The 18,510-nt window shown below is 51.4% G+C and overlaps 1 protein-coding gene across 1 annotated transcript in view; it reads right to left on the reverse strand.

Moving 5' to 3' along the window:
• The window catches only part of TP53I11 (tumor protein p53 inducible protein 11), a 4,822-nt gene extending 1,791 nt beyond the window's left edge, over nucleotides 1-3,031 (reverse strand). The window contains exons 1-4 of the mRNA XM_009895627.1: nucleotides 2,862-3,031; nucleotides 1,691-1,749; nucleotides 1,063-1,111; nucleotides 530-626 (exon numbers count right to left, since the gene is read on the reverse strand). Coding sequence (XP_009893929.1) covers nucleotides 530-626; nucleotides 1,063-1,111; nucleotides 1,691-1,749; nucleotides 2,862-2,990 — 334 coding nt within the window. The 5' untranslated portion in view covers nucleotides 2,991-3,031. The remainder of the gene's footprint in view (nucleotides 1-529; nucleotides 627-1,062; nucleotides 1,112-1,690; nucleotides 1,750-2,861) is intronic.
• Between the last annotated feature and the right edge of the window lie 15,479 nt (nucleotides 3,032-18,510).

Consider the following 18,510-nt stretch of genomic DNA (forward strand, 5'->3'; position numbering starts at 1 on the left):
GCGGACGCAGCGTGGGGTGAGCGGCTTTCCAAACCCCCGTGTGCTCAATTCCTCCACTCATTTACTTCTCCAGACCGTGTCTCCAGGCTCAGCTCACCTTCTTCTCCTTTCCCCCCCTCTCCCCCCTGCCCAACCCACCTCTGGGGCACAGCCCATCGCCCCTTCTCTCCTCCCGCTCCCACGAGGAAGGTCACCCCAGCTTCAGCCCAGCACCCCAGCTTCCAGCCCAGCTGCAATCCCCCTTTTGCTGGGGCACCTGGGGGCACTCCCCCAGGTATTTAGAGTGCACACAGCCCTTCTTACCCTGCCTGCAGCGAGCCTGAGCCCCTGCTAGCAAAAAGCAGCAGTAGCTGAGCTTCTCAAAACACCCCTAAACAAACCATTTCTTTGCTAAGAGCAGATCTTCTGCTTTCTGGCTGCAGTTGTCCTGCTGGGCACAGATTTTGACCCCTCCTGTCATTTTGGCCTCTCTTCCCCGTACTCTATGGGGCAGCGGCATGCCCCAGGTGCAGTGGCACATGGCACTCACTGAGGAGGGCTCCTCCATAGAGCCGGATGGGAGTCTTGCTGCTTGCCGATTCCTCATCGAAGACGGCTTCGTAGAGCTGGTCAGGGAAAGCAAGGGCCTGGCAGAGGCAAGGGAGAGACTCAGCACCCTGAGCCATCAAAATGTGCCCTCTCGGGCAGCAGCCCTCTCCAACATCAGGCCATTATGGAATCGGAGCTGCTGACCAGGAAATTGGAAATTAAGGAGGTGCAAGAAATATCAGCATGTCAGCTACTGGCTTCACAGCCAGTTTCTACAGCCAAGGCCGGCACGCCGTGTGTGGTTTATGACCCTGCTCATGAAAACAGACTCCAGTGATGGGAACAAACTGCCAAGGACACTGCTAGCAAAGCCCATTACCGAGACACAGGGAGGGCAAAGGCCCCACAAGAGCAAGCGGCAGCAGCTGCTGGAGGCAGAGGAGGGGGATAAATGCCAGGGGCCCAGGAGCCATGCTGGGGCACTCATTTGGCAGCCAGGAGCTCTTGGTGCCCACGAGCATGTCCCTCACTTACCATGATGGCGACCCCGGAAAACATGATGGCGGAAACCAGCTGCCAGACCCTGCGTGGGAGGGAAGAGAGAGGACGTGGTGTGAGCGTGGGGAGCGATCCCATCGCTCATACTTCGCAAAGCATTCCTGCCTACCTGCCTGATTGGTCATCAGCCTTCATCCTCCCACCTTGCACAACCAAGGCAGCCACAAGTCTCCCATAGGAGGACTCGGCTCCCCACAGCCCACTAGCTCCAGCCTCAGCATGCAGACCAGCTTCGCTGGTGAGACAGAGATTAAATCCCCCTCGCCCAAGCAGAGGAGGGAAGTGACGCTGCCAAGAAGACGGTGCAGAGGGGGGGTCCCCACAGAACGCACCACTCTGTCACACATGAGCCCAGGAGCTCCTCCAGCCCTGCACAGCCCCTGTGGTTCCCAGTACCTGCTGTGGGACAAGAGCTTGAGGGCCTGAGGCTGATTTATGGGGGAAGAAAGCAGAGCTGGTCCGGTCCCGCAGTCCCCGAGAAGCCCCTGCAGGGAGCAGCGACGCTGGTGCTGCAGCAGCGCTGGTGTCAGCAGCCAGAGCTGTCAGGGATGCTGTGGCCATGGGCACTCTTACGACCCAGCTCCAAGGTGGCCCGATATCTTACCTGAGCCCCAGCGGTTCCCGGACAGCAAACTTGATTTCATTTCCCAGTACTTGGCTAATCTGCAATTCAAATAAAAGACATACAGTGACTGAGCAGACCCTAACCCAGCCTTTAGGCAATATTTGCCAGCCCAAAAATGTGTACCCTAACCCCATGTGGCAGTTTATCTCGAAGAGGGCTGGAAGGAGGACGAGGACGAGGGATTCACCTGTGACCCCTTGGTCCCAACACCTGCCGAAGGCTGCCCTGATTTCCCTCAGGAGCTGCAGCCTCTACTGCTGCTTTACTGGGATCAGCCACGTGCAGCATGGGGCTGGGGCAGGGTCAGCGTTAACTCTTCTCTCGTCTTACCTACGTAAGTAGGGAACTGTGTCCTCCCACACACCACCTGTGTGTGACACCCTGATGGAAGACAGGCTCCAGAGCCCTCGGGGTGTCACAGCATCTGTCCCGCTCTCGCATCCGCACTGCCCAGAGTGATGTCCAGCCATGACTTCCCCAAACCACGTGGATGGGAAGGCAGCAACGCGGAAACATACTGGGGGACCTTTTGGTTGCAGAAAGCTCTGAGAGAGCTCTGTGCCGCTCCCCACATGCAGGCAGGAGCTGGGCAATGCCCTGCCAGCAAGTTCTCCAGAGAGGATCCAGCACAGTGCTCCCACAGAGCTCACCCTTGTCCTCCAACTCAGGTATTTCACTGAAACAGGTTGTTCATCTGCAATTCAGGACTCTTCCGAGAGGCACCACAGCACCCCTGCTTAAATCGCTGCTCCAGTGTCCAGGCCACTGGCTGGTGGGCATTGGTGGTGCCACGCTCCTACAGCGCCAGCTCCAAGCTAGCTCCCGGGTGTCTCAGCAATACAATTTCAGGAATGGATTAAAGCAGCTTGAGGGCAGAGCTCACCCTGTTACCAAGAGAAGCTGTTTCGGGCAGCTCTTGTGCATTCAAGAAGGTTGCGTCGTCCACCACTGCTCAAAGGCAGCATTATTCGTGCCACCATAGCCCTCACCCCTCGTGTTACAGGAGCCCCATGGAGCTGGGAGCCCTGTTTTTGTCAAAGAGGCTCTAGAAGTTAGATGCTAAAACCCACCACCACCACCATCTCAGTTTGCCCGGGCAGAAGGTCTCTTTTCTATCATCCCTGTCTTCTTCTATCTCCCCTGCCCTCACCTTTGAGCGATGGACCTCGCCGTCATCGTCCTCCCCGCCGACCCCCAGGATCTTGCGTGTCTTCAGCCTGCTCACCAGGTCGGTCTGGCTGTGCTTCTTCATCAGCGGCGGGGGCTGCTTCGCCGCCATGGTGGCCCTCGGCTGCGAGGTGGCGCGGGAAGCGGCTTCGCCGTCACATGAAATTTCACGATGTTTGGAGGATCAGGAAAAAAAAAAAAAAAACCAACCACCAACCACCACGAAATCTTCCTGTTAAGCTGGCAGGTGGCTCCTCATGGTCCCGGGGCAGGGAGCCCTGGTGGTGGGGCTGACCCCGGCTACAGGTGGCTCATCTCAGGGTGATTCTGCCGTCACCGGGATCTGCTGAGGAGGACAGGAAAATCAGAGCAGTGTGGCTTTAGCGTGGGCATTTAGCTCTAAGTGCTTTTGACCTACAAATCGTAGTCTGGCCTATCCCAGCATGAGGCAATGCCCAGCGGTACCTCTTTGCTGTTTCCCAGATTAGGGGAATTAAATGCTTCCCAGAGTAGAGGAATTAAAGTCATTAAGTGATGCTTTGCCGTTTGTCTTTTCCTGTGCGATACATCACGACCTTCAGCTGCCATTTCAGGCCAAATACCACACAAGTCTCAGGTATTTATTTGTGTTCCCCCTCAGATGCTGCAGCCCCCCCCGTTGTGCCAGAACACACCAGCCCCTGAACAACAGGAAGCCAGAGGCAAGACATTCCTTGAGGATACGTTGCTTACTGGGAAATGGAAGATGATGGCAACTAGAAACTACAAATACTATCTGGGATAGTAACAAGACAAAGATAACTGACAGAAGCTACGGTGGAAGAAATCACTTCTGCCTTGACATGGCTGTATAAAGCTAGAGGTGTCAAGAGTCCCATGAAGTCACTCTATATCATCCTGCAACCATAAAAACCTGGAAACCCTCCATTCAGAAAGCCTTTTCTTCCAATTTGTCTTCATTTCATCTTGGCCTAGCTGAACACAAACACGTCTTTCCACTTGCCACTTCACCCTCCCAGAGACCCACAGACGAAGCCCCCAGAGGCACCCGGCACAGCTAATCCAGAGCTCAAGCGCCGTCAGTCCCGTGCCGCAGGCCAGCCTTCTCACGGCTGCCCTGGGAGGAGGGAATTTATGCTCGTGTCTAAAGAGTTCACGAGTCTTCGGGGAGTCATGAAACGAGGTGCTGGCTATTTTGGCACTGTGCACGCAAGCGTTGTCCTGCTGCCTTGCGAGGGATTTCCCTCTGGCAGGAAAACCCTTCCCCGTGGTTGTCCAGACAAGAGCAGACAGTCATGTTCGCAAGTGCCCCACGTAACCCTTTCTGTAAGGCAAAGCTAAGAGGTCTCGCAGGGACAGTGCACAGACTGAATCCTGTGACCAAGGGCTTAATAAGAGCCTTTCAGCAGGCCACAGGCAAAATGCTTCGCAGCGAGCCGGTTCAGCTGCTCAGGGCTTTGCCGGTGCTTCTTTTGGATTGTAGAGGTTTTGGTTTGGTTGCTCTTATTCCACTGAATAACTAAGCCCAGGTTCCTGGAAAGGCAGCACAGAGCCGGATGCAGCAGCCAGGGTCTAGGAATATTTCCAAAGTGGGACAATGGAAAACAACCCCTCAGAAGGAAGGAGGAAGCTGTATACTCATGCCTACACTGGAGCACAAGGCAAGAAGCTCAAGAGGTAGCTGCTACTAGAAAAGTTTGGAAGATTTATCATGTCTAGAATTTGCTGACCCAAATTGTCACGGTAACTTGTGGGTACTCAAATCTAGATAATCTGCATATGAAGTCCATCCCAAAGCTAGAGTAATTTGTCAAAAAGAAAAGCTTCACCTCTTCTTAATTTCCTTTGCTACAGTTTCTGCAGTCCTTTCTGCTCCTGGCAGACCCAGACTCAGCAGCTTGGGTGCTGAGTGGTTTCCCACCAGCCCTGCACTGCTGCTGAAACCAGAGAAGACCTGTTGCTGTGGTGTTTCCAGCCCGGCATTTTCTGATCAAAGCCATCCAGCCCAATCCTGAAGCAACACCCCTCTGCTGAATGCTCCTCTCTCACGCTGAGCCTCAGGACCGCTCTGAGGCCATCCCATACCCCTCACCTGGCCCAACGCAGCTCCTGGGACACGGGGAGGACAGCCCTGAGTGATGGGCTGACACACGGTGCCCGAGGCATGCCACACTGTCAAGAGGACCCTCACACCCCTGTAAAAGCGCTGGGTACCTATTCGGCCACTCTTCCTCCCCTGCAGGCTTTGGTAGAGAGCAAAGCAAAGTGTTTCCATGAAGACTTGCTAACTGAGGGAAAATCCTGGCAGATGGCCTGAGCAGCAGCACCAAAGCCCTCCCCAGGGATGAGAGACCCGAGGCTCGCTGGTCTTGATGGGACTTGGGGTGCTGAGTGTGCTGGCCACACCAGCCAGCACCTCTGCCCACACCTCCTGCCCTGTCCTCATGGTCAGAAATGGCACGGGAAGAAAAGATGGCACAGGAAAAACAAAGGAAAAGAAAAAGAAATTAAAAGAAAAAAAAAGAAATAAAACGATATAAATAGAGAGAAAAAAGGGAAGGGGGTGGAGAGAGTGAAAATGGGGGAAAAAAGAGGGTGGGGAGAAAACATCTTTGGATCTAAAGAATCTCTCCTCAGGGCAAAAAGCAAAGGATGGTGGTGGGGGCTGGAGGGGAGACTCCATGACTCACCGATGAAGATGCTCTGTGATTACAGAGGCAGTTTTCCAACTCTGACCACAGGCCAAAAGATCAGAATTTGCCTTCATCAGTTGTCTCGCCAGTTGCTTTCAGGGCAGGAGTTGGTGGAAATTTCTCCACATCATCATTAGCACTGCTCTTCCATTAAGAATTCCCACCAGTTTGTGGTAAACCGCTGGCCAAGAGCCGGGACAATGTAGGCCAGGTACAAGTGCCAGTAAAACAACCACCGAAGGCCATTCTGGTACATAAAACTACACTCCCACCACACTAAGCGCAGCTACGGCACGGCCCCGCAGCCAGTCCCACATCTCATTATCCCCATCTTCCAGAGAAAGAGCCAGTTTAACAAATACTGAATATTAATGAATAATGAGCTAACGAATGCATTAGTGCTAATTCGATGACATTCAGATAGAAGATGCCGAGGATTTGAAAGCGTTATACTTACATTAATGTATCCTGACACACTGACAATTTACAGGATGTTTTCCATTAGCCTGTGCGTTTTCAAAGGGGAACCTCCACCTCCTCCTTCTCCTGTGATTCTTTTCTCCTTAAGCTGTTTTCTGAGCATCCCAGGGGCTCTGCAGATCAATCACCATAAACAGGCAATTCCTACTCCCCGGCACAGCTCTCAGTGATGGGCAGTGCCTATGTGCAGTTGAAAGAGGGTTTTTTTCCTCCAAAATCCTTTTTCTTTGCAGGCTCCTTTCAGTATCTATTTCCTTGCTCGGCTGTTCAGCATACTGCACCCAATTTTGATAGCTCCTGCTTCGTGGCGCAAAGAAACCTCACTGGTGCCACGCTAATGATAGCTCAATCTCTCCCCACCTCCACAGCTCTTCCCCCAGCATCTCCGCTTCCCTCCCAGCGTCTGGAGAGAAGAGGAGCTCTGCAGCACGGGAGAGGGGAGACTCAACCGCACATACACGATGATGCTGCAGCAGCCAGAGCTGCGCACCCATCGAGGGAGGTGCAAGGGGCTGAGAGAGGGGAACCAGACCCCATTCCCGCAGGCTCCTGACTACCCAAAGCTCCAGCAAGCTGCTGCCGAGCAGCCGATGGGAGCTACCCAGCCCGCCTGGGAGGACACAGCTCCCCAGAGGTGGCCCTGAGGACGGGGCTGCCGCCTATTGTTTAGCTAGACATCGTTTTGGTGGCACAGCCATCCACGGTGCAGCCTTTTGCCTAACAAAGCAGAGCTGCTCACATGAAAGATGTGGTGCTACAATACCTCTCACTCCAAGGGTTTGAGGGCACCTCCAATCTGCAAGCAGAGGAATTAAAAATGAACCAGAGTCAAGCCAGGATAATGAGTGAAAGGTTTACACATTTAAGCTGGCCACAAGTTTGTTCAGTTCTATCATGTTCAGGCCAGGGAGAGGACTCTTGCTATCCTGTCAGGATCTAGTTTTAGGTTTTCCAAGCCTGAGACAACTCAACATATTTGATTTGTTATGCCAAAGAGTTAACGAAGGGTGCCGTGGATGTACGCCCTTTCCAACAGCCTAACAGGGCATTTGCCATGCCTTAGGCATCTTTCCTGGACCACAGGTTGAGTATCACTAGTAAATAGGAAGCAGCGGCACTGTCCCTTTGCAATACTGTAGTTTCCCCGGGAGCGAAGGTCTCCAACGCTGCAGCAGCACGAGGAGGTTCATAGATGAAAGGGACACCCAGCACGGCAGCCGCGCTATACCAGGCTCTCACAGGTGGGCTGATGCCCACAGCATTTCTCTTGCAAGGCTATGGCAGCCATAACACATTTGTCCAACTCTTCTGCTGTTTCTCCAGGCTCTGGCGTTCCTGTCTCTTTGCTGGTGAGGACAATGCCAGGTCCAGAGCAGTTGCTCTGGACATCGAGAAAGCCTGGGCTCAAATACATGGGCAGGGCAAAGAAGAGATGGTGGTGGATGCAGAGGTCAGAGAAGTCATACAAGAGTAAGACCAGCCAGAGAGGGAAAGATAACTTTGTTTAAAGAGTCTTCTTCTCTGGAGATATTCAAAACCTGCCTGGACGCAATCCTGTGCAACCTGCTCTAGGTAAACCTCCTGTAGCAGGGGGGTTAGACTAGATGATCTCCAGAGGCCCATTCCAACCCCTACCATTCTGTTATTCTGCGATTTCCACATCTAGTTTTCAACCAGACAGCCATCTCTTCCTTCTTCTTGTCCACGAGGCTCATTAACAAAGTATCTCAGTGTTTCACAATCTCACCTTGCTTACAGCCTTGCACCTTCAGGACAGATGACATTCCCACCTTGGAAATGCCAGTAGATTAAGACCAGGATCCACAGACATACTAAGTACCTTGGCTCTTGCAAACACTAGGCTGTTGCCCAGTTGTGTGGGATCCAAGACTCCCTTTTTCCCCCCACATATGAAGGCTCAGTCTGCTCACTTTTACATGCCTAAAATCACTTGGTAAAAAAAACTAACAGACACTTCAGGACTCTGAAATCTCAAGGGATGAGGCAAATCCCCTGTGTCTAACCCAATAACACACCTGAGAACCACAAAGCATCTTTTTGCATCCTATCCAAATGGCCTAATAAAAGTTTCCCCAGGAAGCCCAGACTGAAGTAGACCCTGAGCCAGAACTCCTCGTGTCCCAGGTAACTACCAAGACACAGCTATATTCTGGCAATGCACGCTCACAGCCCAGAAAGCTGACCATATCCTGGACTGCATCAAATCAGTGTGGCCAGCAGGTTGAGGGAGGTGATTCTGCCCCTCTACTCCACTCTGGTGAGATCCCACCTGGAGTACTGCATCCAGCTCTGGGGCCCTCAGCACAGGAAAGATATGGACCTGTTGGAGTGGGTCCAGAGGAGGGCGACAAAGATGATCAGCGGGCTGTAGCACCTCTCCTCTGAAGACAGGCTGAGAGAGTTGGGGTTGTTCAGCCTGGAGAAGAGAAGGCTCTGGGGAGACCTTATAGCGGCCTTTCAATACTTAAAGGGGGCTTATAAGAAAGGTGGGGACAGACTTTCTAGTAGGGCCCATAGCGATAGGAGAAGGGGTAATGGTTTTAAACTAAAAAAGGGTGGATTTCAACTAGATATAAGGAATACATTTTTTACAATGAGGGTGGTGAAACATCGGAACAGGTTTCCCAGAGAGGTGGTAGATGCCCCATCCCTGGAAACATTCAAGGCCAGGTTGGACGGGGCTCTGAGCAACCTGATCTAGTTGAAGATGTCCCTGCACATTGCAGGGGGGTTGGACTAGATGCCCCTTAAAGGTCCCTTCCAACCCAAACTAATCTATGATTCTAAGATTCTGTTCTATGATTCATACTGTATTTCTGCAACTGCATATCCCAAACCCACGGTGACTGAACCAGCTCCCTGTCTAGATTTCTATCCAGAACAGAGATCTAGTTGATTAGGACCTCTCTGCCACCAGCCAGCTGCAGCAGTCCATCACTAGCCCCATCTCCCAGTGGATTTCTTCTGTCAGCTGCAGCACACAGCTTTGCACACCCCAGGCTAGCAACACATCTTAAAATGACAACAGAATAATTTGCATTTTTTTTGCTGAGAGGAATATACTGTGACCTACGCCCTGGCCGACGGGTGTAAGTTCTCCAACTAAAATGCTCCTAGAGCATTTTCTGCAGGTCAGGAAACCTCCGAGACCTGCAGGGAATGAAACTTGATCAAGCCAAAAATAACCTGATGCTCAGGCAGTAAAAACAATTAGCACTCAGCCACCACGGCAGCATAATGTGGCTGCTGCTCCCGCTCAGTCTGGCACAGTCTGTACACCAAAGCAATGGGGATACGGCCGATTTCTCACCTGTAACAAGCCAGGTACACAGGACTCCCTTCCCACATAACCACCGGCCCTTTCAGTACAGAAGGCTCTTTGCAACACCAGTAGGAAACATCTCTCGCCAGAGGTTCATTCCCAACTCTGCCACAGCCCTGCTGCTTCCTTAAACAACTCCAACAGGCGCAGGGACACTGTGTCCTCCATAGGAAAACCTACCAACCTAGACAGTAGATCTTCTGCCCCTACACCCGATGAAAACACAAAGCAAAAAACCTAGGTCAAAAGGCATCTTCACTGGGTGCCCCCAGATCATGTCCTCCAGACAAGCCAGAGGAAACCTCAAAACCCAAACCACCTGTGACACATGAAGAGTCGCCTCAGGCATGTCCAAAGCTCACCCTGCAGGTTAGACATGCCCCATGGCCAGACACAGCCAGATGCCCTCCAACGCTCTTTGTGAGCAGTGCAGAGCTGGCCCTGGAGCCACCCACCTGCAAGATGGTGACACCCTGCGCCTAATGTGGCTCCAGCAACCGTGAATGTCATGGATGTGGCCAGCATCACCACTCACTGGGGACAACCTACTGTGGAGGTAAGAGTTAATTTGTGTTACTTACACTGTAACCACTGCTGGCAGATAAGGACATCCAAAGCCTGCTCAGCCTTTCCCACACATCCTGAACTCTCCCTGCCCCCGCCTGCTTTAGGGCTGCATCCCCTGGGGAAGGCTCAGCCCCTGCGCCCTCCTCAGAATCCCCGAATCTCCTAGATTGGAAAAGACCTGTAAGATCATCTAGTCCAATCATCAACCTAACACTGACAAGCCCACCACTAAACCATGTCCCTAAGCGCTATATCTACACGACCCTTAAATACCTCCAGGGATGGGGACTCCACCACTGCCCTCGGTAACGCGTTCCAACACCTGATGATCCTTTCAGTAAAGAAAGTCTTCCTAATATCCAATCTAAACTTCCCTTGGCGCAACTTGAAGCCATTTCCTCTTGTTCTATCGCCTGTCACTTGACAGAACAGGTTGACTCCCACCTCTCTGCAACCTCCTCTCAGGTAGTTGTACAGAGCGATAAGGTCTCCCCTCAGCCTCCTTTTCTCCAGGCTAAACAACCCCAGTTTCCTCAGTCGCTCCTCGTAAGACATGTGCTCCAGACCCCTTACCAGACCAGACCTCCATGCAGCTCTTCTTCTCCTGCAGCCCTGGCTCTCCCGCTGCCCCCAGGCTCCCTGTGGCCATCAAAAACATCCTGCCCCAACAAGCACCATGACTGGGGACTAAGCCATATCGTCTGTGAGGTACGTCCCAGCTCAAGGATTTTATTGCCCACAGATTTCAAATTTCCTTTTGCAGGGAGCACAGGAAAGTTTCTTTCTGTGTCACAGGACGTGTTATACAGCAATCAAAACCTGCGAAGTGCTCAGTTTCCCCAGAAGGAGATAAAAAAGCCCTGTTGCTCAATTAGTTTCTCGAACGTGAGCTATAATTAAACGCAGCGACCACGCTCCTACCACCTGCAGCAACACACCAACCCCTCCACGGAGAGCAAGCGCGCCCGGGCTTCACCTCTGGGGAGGAATGCCCGTTTGCCCGCCGCCGCAGCTGGCAGGGCGGTCTGCGACACGCTGAACACGCTCGGTTGGGCACCCTGCACACCCACAGCGACCGGCACGCACGACACCCCACAGGTGCCCGGTGGGACATCCGGTCCCACCGCAGCCCCGCTGCACATAGCTCGGTGGGCTCCCAACATGGGGGACAAACAGACTTCATGTTTTGTCCACCACGTGCGTGCACACACACCCCCTCCTCCAAGTACTTGGCCACACTATCCAGCTTTGTCAAGCAGCGCATCCCTTGCTGCTGAGGAGTGGTTTGGCTGCAAGTAGAAAGGACGCAAGGTACAATCTGCTGCTTCAGTGGCTCCCATCACTTACATACGAGTCCATGCCCTCCATCATCCTCCTCCCCGTCGCGGAGGCTCTCAGCCCGGCCAACCGCAGCCATCCATCACCCCAGAGCTGCCCTCGCTCTCCCCGGTGGCTCGGGCAGCCGTGTCCCAGCCTCAGCCCACAGCCAGACCCTCGCCTTCACCCTGCACGGCCACCACCGAGCATTCAAGTTTCCCAGGGAGTTGGGAGGATGGAGAGCAAAGGAAAGAAGACGTACGGGGATCAGGTGCTGTTTTTCTTTAAGGGCATTAAAAGAGAAGAATTCCTCTTTGATTTCCCAGCTGCCTTAGACAGGTGTTTGTGGGAGACAGTCCCAGAAGCTTAGCAGGCCATCTGTCCTGCAGATGATTTCTACAGGGAAACATTAGAAGGAAAAAATAAAACCCATATGCACACACACACAAGTAAAAATAAAAAAAAAAACCCCACCAAAAAACGAGTAAATCAACCCTTGCTACTGGAAAAGAGCAGCTTTAAAAAGTCAGGAGAGCCCTGCAACTAAACTGGGTAATAAAGGAGGGTTTTACAGGAAATCTGATGCAACTCAGTATTTCATCTTCTCTGCCTCACACCAGAGGAATGACACGGGCTCAAAGAAACTCTATGGAAAGTGGCCCTGGGACCAGTGAGAAGCACAGACACACAGCGCTTACCCACAACACTGCTGAACACTGGATGATCACAGTAAAATGGGGCTTCTTGGGGTTCCTTCTCCCAACAGCCTCAAACGTCCCCAGATTTTCTGTCCACTGTGCCCCCAAGCACTTGACAATTTCCACTCACAAACCCTCCAGGAAGCCAATGCCCTTCATTCCCAACAATCCTCCAGCTCTGTCCCTTTCCAGAACTCAAAAGGAAATTGTAAGAAATTACAATTTGGGACATTTGGTCCCCTCAGCCACACACGAGCACAACATCCCTCTGTATACCGTCACTGAGACGGTGATTTCAAAGCCATTCTTGATGGGTTCTCCCCCAGAAGAAGATGAACTACATCTTCAGCAACATTATTTCTTTAGCTGCAGCCCAGTAACTTACCCAGCACAATGAAACTACCGCAATTTATAAACTACCGGCATATCCACAACCATGAAATGGAAGATGAAATTAATAAGGCCGTGCCACTCCGGCACCCCAAAAGCAGGCTCCTGACCTGTTTCATAGGTGGATTTGCAGCCCCAGCCTGAGAACTGAGGGACGCCCCAGCACCGTCAGATTTTTTTCTGGTGTTTTCGTAGAAAACAAAGGGTTCTTCTGCTCCCATAGTCTGTCATGATATGACCAGATGTGCAGTCTAGGCACACACAAAGAGGGGAAAAAAGGGCAGACGAATAAATTTGCATTAAGCAGGGAGATTGCCTTTTGGTCTAGCGAGGACATTTCCTGAGTCCCAGGCACACAGGCAGTCACAGGACTCTCACCTCTCATTGTGCAAGCAACAAAATTTGCTTCTATGACAGAGAAGTCCAGTAAATCAGGCCTGAGGTGCAACGGCCCCAGTGACCATCAGTCAACAGCTGAGTTGTCACCAACCCTACGTGACAGAACATTTCCCGTACTACATGGTCACATCCACATCCTGTAAGAGCAGATTATTAATATAAATATATATTTTCTAACTAATAATTAATTATATATTAATAAATGAAGTCTTTATTATTTTTCTATAAATATATAAATAAAAGCCACAGTTTTATTTGTGTGGACTTACTTTGGCTTGCGCCGCATGGTGACGATCTCTTGAGACTGGTTAGTAAAGACAATTCAGGCTGCCAGACCAGATGATTATTTTGGCATTTACCTATATTTTAGTCTCAGGGGAGAGAAAGAGCCACAGGGAGCAGTTTGTCCCAGACTTCCTTTTGGGAGATGTCAGCCAGGAGCTTGACTCCTGCTTCTAAGTTAACCGTTTACCGTGCTAGAGACCATACCACCTTCCATTTCTCGGCCCTGGACTACCACCTTACACGCCACTTGGCCCCATCTCCTGCAGCTTGGGAACACGTTCCCACTTCCTCCCTAAACAATTTGCCAATATTAAGCCCTGCTTATTCGCACGCAATTACAACTCCAGGTTTATCGCTCCCTCGTGGCTCCTTAGACTCGAAACAAGCACAGACACGCAGACAGGCTCGGGGAGTTGCTCAGCAGGCGGCATCCCAACAAAACACATACTTCAACTACTTGGTAGCCTATTCCCAAGTGGCAAAAATCTCCCTCTGACACCTTAGCGGTTTCTATAGCAACAGGTTAATGCTAAAAATGTTAGATGCAAAATTCCCCGTGTTGGGCAAACAGGAGCCAGGAGGACAGATTTAGAAGAGCGAAACTTCTAAAGAGCTGCAGACAGAGCTAGCACAGGCTCTGCTAATTCACAAGGCGGCGGCGAACCACCCTGAAAGAAATTCCTAGCAATCCGCTACTGCTACCGGGGCAGCGGGTGGGGGGTGGAGGTGTGTCTGTGGAACACCAGCCTGCAGCATCCCCCAGAACCGCACCATCCCCCAGAACCAGGAGGAGCCGCAAGTATGACTCTCTCCTGCAGCGAAGCACTTGGAAGTGAAACCAGCTGTTTTCGGGAACAGAATTATAGTCCAGCATACAGAATAGCAAGCCTGAAAGCCAAAATACTGGATTATAGGTTTGGCAGTGCTGCTGCCCCTCCGTGCAACCAAGACTGGGTTATTTAACCCCTCCCACCTCAGTTTTCCCAGTTGTATATGAAAAGTAAACCTACCACCCAAGTTCACATGGGGTATGCTCAGCAGCTATGGCATTTCAAAGGCGACTGCCCGGGTACCGTACCCCACCAGCGCCAACTGCCTGGCTGTGATGCCCCGTGCTGCTGAAGGCTACAGGCGCCTGAGCAACACTCGGTTCATTACACACGACGTGTCAAAGGCAGCAATGCCCTTCCTGGCCTGAGTAACAACCAGCTTAGCATGACATCAATTTTTTTCTGTCTGTCTTGCTGGCAGGAGAAAGCACTGTGGCAACCTTGGGGTGAACCTCACATCGATACCGCCTCTGCACACGCCAGAACCTCTTGGAAGATCCTCCTGGTCAGATTAAACCCATACGCGTAAAACCAAAGCAGCCGCAGCTCAGTGCGGCGCCGCAGAGGGGAGGAAGGCAGAGGGGAGCCCACCGCACCACCAAGGCGCGACTGCTTGTGCCAGAGTGGTTCTCAGCTCAAACAGTCCTGAAGAACCCACAGGCTTTCACCACAAACACTGCCCCACACCACCCCCAAGGAGCAGATACAAACCCAACTTTGGTTTTATTTGCTGCTAAGTCAGGGGAAAAGGCTCTGTGCACGCACGCATGTATGTGTATATGCACGCTTGTTTATGCATGAGCTGTCAACCCCCGAATTATGCACAGATCGACAAGGCTCTTTGAATTCCCCAACTGTGAAGTGCGTGACATTTAATCGCAACCTTCCTTTTGGATTTCATAAATGTGCATTATCAGCAATGGGCATTCAGCACACAAGTACCCTTTAGAAAGCTTTCATCAGAAAAGGGAAATAATATAAAGAAGATTGAAAAAGACAATGCCTCTGATGGGCGAGAGGTTCTCCAGGTTCCACAAAAGGCCAGTATATGTGTACTACGAGGATCACACACAGAGACAGTCTGTCCCCCGCGCAGAATAGAAGCATTTCACAGGTGGACTGAGTGGGGCTTGGAATTTAAAATATAACGTGAACCTATAGGTCTCTTCCCCTCTCTCTTTTTCACTCCCTAGGAAATAGGCAGGGTAAGCCATACCCCAGAGGTGCCTATTTTAGGATGGGATGCATCATCTCCTGCAGTGGCTTACCTCTTTCCACAAACCACAGGAGGAGTCTAAAAGATGAGTGAGACCAGGTTTTTGATTGCTTTTATATAAATGGGCAAGACTAATTCTTGATCCTTGCAGTTCACTTCTCACTACCCAGTCCAAGGCAAACACTGAATCGCTTTTGCTCACCTCACAGCATGGAGTCACACTTTGGGATTATAAAAAAGCTAGACAACAACCTGCAAGGAAAGGGGTTCCCTTCTCTTCTGCTGGGCACAGAGAAGCTATGTACTACGTAGACCTGCTGTTATTAGTCACAGCCACAGAGGATGCACATCAGCCTAAGGAACTAAAGCAAGATTTCTGGTTTTATAGCAGAGGGGAGACAAAGGGGTGGACACCAGCATGTGGCATCAGTAGCCTTGGTGACGGGGGATATCTGAGAAAAACTAAGAGGGCCCACAGTCGAGGAGCTCTCTCCCCATCTCACCTGGTGCATGCCATAGAAGCCTTAGAAGAGAAAGGATAAAGGTACTACTGACTAGTCCTTCTCCTTGCCAAACTATGCACTGACTCCCTACCTTTGTTTGACTCCTGTATCCAGGGAGGAAGAGGCAACGGGGACGCCTGGGAAGCCAAGTGCTAGTGGAACCAGCCCTGACAAATCAGGGTCTCAAGTAACCATGGAAAACTCAGAGTTGCCAGATGTCTCACCTCTGCTATCAAGGGTTGTTTAAGGACCTTCCCTTGCTTCTAAAATTTTAAGTGTCTAAGACACTTGAATGCAACAAGCTCCAGTAGTATCAGCATCATACAACAGCAGTATGAGTGTGTATACACACACATTTTGCTGGTGTGTATATATACATCTTTCTCAGCAGGCATATAGCACAGCCTCCTGCTTAGAAGTGCTCATGGCACAGAAGCATCAGGTTATAGTCAATCCTTTCCCTACCACCTTACCTGCAATGTCATTCCCGTGCAGCTGTGGCTCTGGGGACTACAGGCTGGTCTCTTCTCCCCCATGTTCTTTGCAAGCACCAATGAAAGGGACTTGGTTTGCATGGTGATGTGGAGCAGGGAATAAATTGGCTGGAGGAGATAAGCTCAAGTGCTTTATTATCCCTCCATCCATCAACCCTCAATCCATCCTGCTTGTCCAGAGATTTAAACAGTGGACATTGGCACGGCTCACGGAAGGGACTTGTTGAACTCGTGATGTACAGCAGCTGGGTTTTTGCCAGCAGACAAGGCAATAACACATTCGTACGCCACAAACGGTTGCACGGGGCAAGGTAATGGGGGAGGAGGGTGGGAGGATGCGCTATAGGTGCCTGCTGTTCAGAAGCACGCCAGATCTGTGCCCAGCACTCCCAGAGACTCCACCTGCAACGCTGGTATTAAAGGCAGCTACATTTTATTCTTGCTTACCATGAAAACAACCTGGGAATGCGCAGACAGATGGTCTAAATTCTTCAATCCTGTTCGGCGCAGCCTTTGACTCCTGGCAGATTTCCACTACGGCTTTCCGTGAAGCAAACTTTGGGTGCTCTTTATTGCTATTAAGCAGCTTCTACAGTAAAATTTTTTCCTAGGCCACGGAAAAAAATTTTGGTGAAAAGCCAACACCACTCAGCACCTCTGGACTCAGTACTGAGGTTTTTGAGTTCCCCTCTCCTCTCTGCAAGGAGGCAGCTCGTATTTCTACCTCCTTGGAATACACACAGCATTTACTCTGAATGACGTGCCAGGCAGTTAAAATTAGGTGTCCAACAGAAGAATTCGGCAGGACTTAAAATCTTGGACCTCTAAAATGCTTTGTTTCCTAAGAAAATAGCCTGCTTGCTGGAACTCCTTTACTGCTGGCAATATGAACCCCACTTCCATAACACCCTCCGTCCTCCGTACAGCATGGCAGAGCCCCTGCACCCAGGCTGTGCCCAAGCCATCACCCACGTGTCCCTCAACAGCTTTGCAGCAGCACGGCAGAGAGGACCAGCAGAGGGGACCAGCGGGGCTGCTGCCCCAGTGGGTGTACATGGTGCCTCGCGATGCAGGGCCAGACAGCCGGGAAGGCTGAATTGAAAGCATCTTCTCGGCCGTCAGGAAGATGGGTTAGGAAGTATGGCACGCACAGGCTGACCTCGGGAAGCTACCTGCTCTTTGTCACAGCCATCCAGTAGATGCATCTACAGCAGACCCAGCTGTGAGCCCAGGAAGACACCGCAGCGCCCAACAAGGGCAGGAGCGATTTTAGGGCTCAAGCAGGGGGATTCCCAAAATAACTTCTGTCAGTGGGAAAAGCTTCTCGTGTCTTTCCATGACCACAAGCAACTGGAGACCAGAGGTTTGTATTTCACTCATAAGATGGCACCGCTACGAAAAGAGCACTTCTGCTGCCATCATGGGTGACTGAATGAACTCGGTAAAACACACTCAGACAAAAACACCGGCTGAGTCACCCACAGAGCTTCCTGAAGACTTGTGGGTTTTTTCTGTAGGTCTCTTGTTCGGCTGCTGACATGGCCTCAAACTGTTTACTTTCTCAACCCAGGCAGGATACGCCACAAAACAAGAGGGCTGCGCTGGGCGCCTTTGTGTGCTGCTCTGCCTGCACCTGCCCTCCTCCTGCCCCTCCGGGCCGGCAGCTGAAGTGCTGCCTGATTTTAATGAGAAAAGGAGGGATTTCTCCGCTGTAGGCAGCAGCAGGCAGCTGCAAAGGGGACTACGCGCTAATCTGCCTATAAAACACAGAATCCCATCAAACAAAGAATTAGGTTGCCGGTGGCCAGTATTATCTGACACTCCTACGTGCGCATCTCCTCTTACATCAACTCATACTGCTAATACCATCCCCCCTGGAGACTGGACTACCGAACCACTGTTTGATTTATTTCTAACTGTTTTTATCCCCATGCTCTCCTCGGCGCCTTTGATTTAAATTATCCTAATCCAAATCCTTAACAAAAACTTCTAGGAAGCCCTGCAGCGATGGAGCCAGCTACCGGTCCCTACGCTCACTCAGGCTTCTGATTTTGGCCCCAGAAAGTGAGCGCACAGTTTGCGACCGCCAGCATCAGCTGAAGCCTCTCACCATTAGCACTAAACCCAGCTACAATCATTTTGATCATTACCCCATTTCGGCAACAGATCTCTCCTCCCTCCTCCCCACAACCACGACAGCGGTCAGTATAAATCTGGATTAGTTTTACAGACTCTGTCTGTGGCTTTGCACATCCCTTTGGGTCCTTGGCTTTGCCCTGTGAGATGATCTGGGTAAAGCAGAGTACACAGGTTCAACCAAGGTCTGGTATAGATGAATCAGGCAAGGATTTCCCCACCAAAACCAATGCACAAATGCGCTCAATAAATTCCTATTTTGCATACAGAGGAATAGAAAG

The sequence above is a fragment of the Charadrius vociferus genome, unplaced genomic scaffold, assembly GCF_000708025.1.
Source record: "Charadrius vociferus isolate BGI_N301 unplaced genomic scaffold, ASM70802v2 scaffold111, whole genome shotgun sequence".
NCBI lineage: Eukaryota > Metazoa > Chordata > Aves > Charadriiformes > Charadriidae > Charadrius > Charadrius vociferus.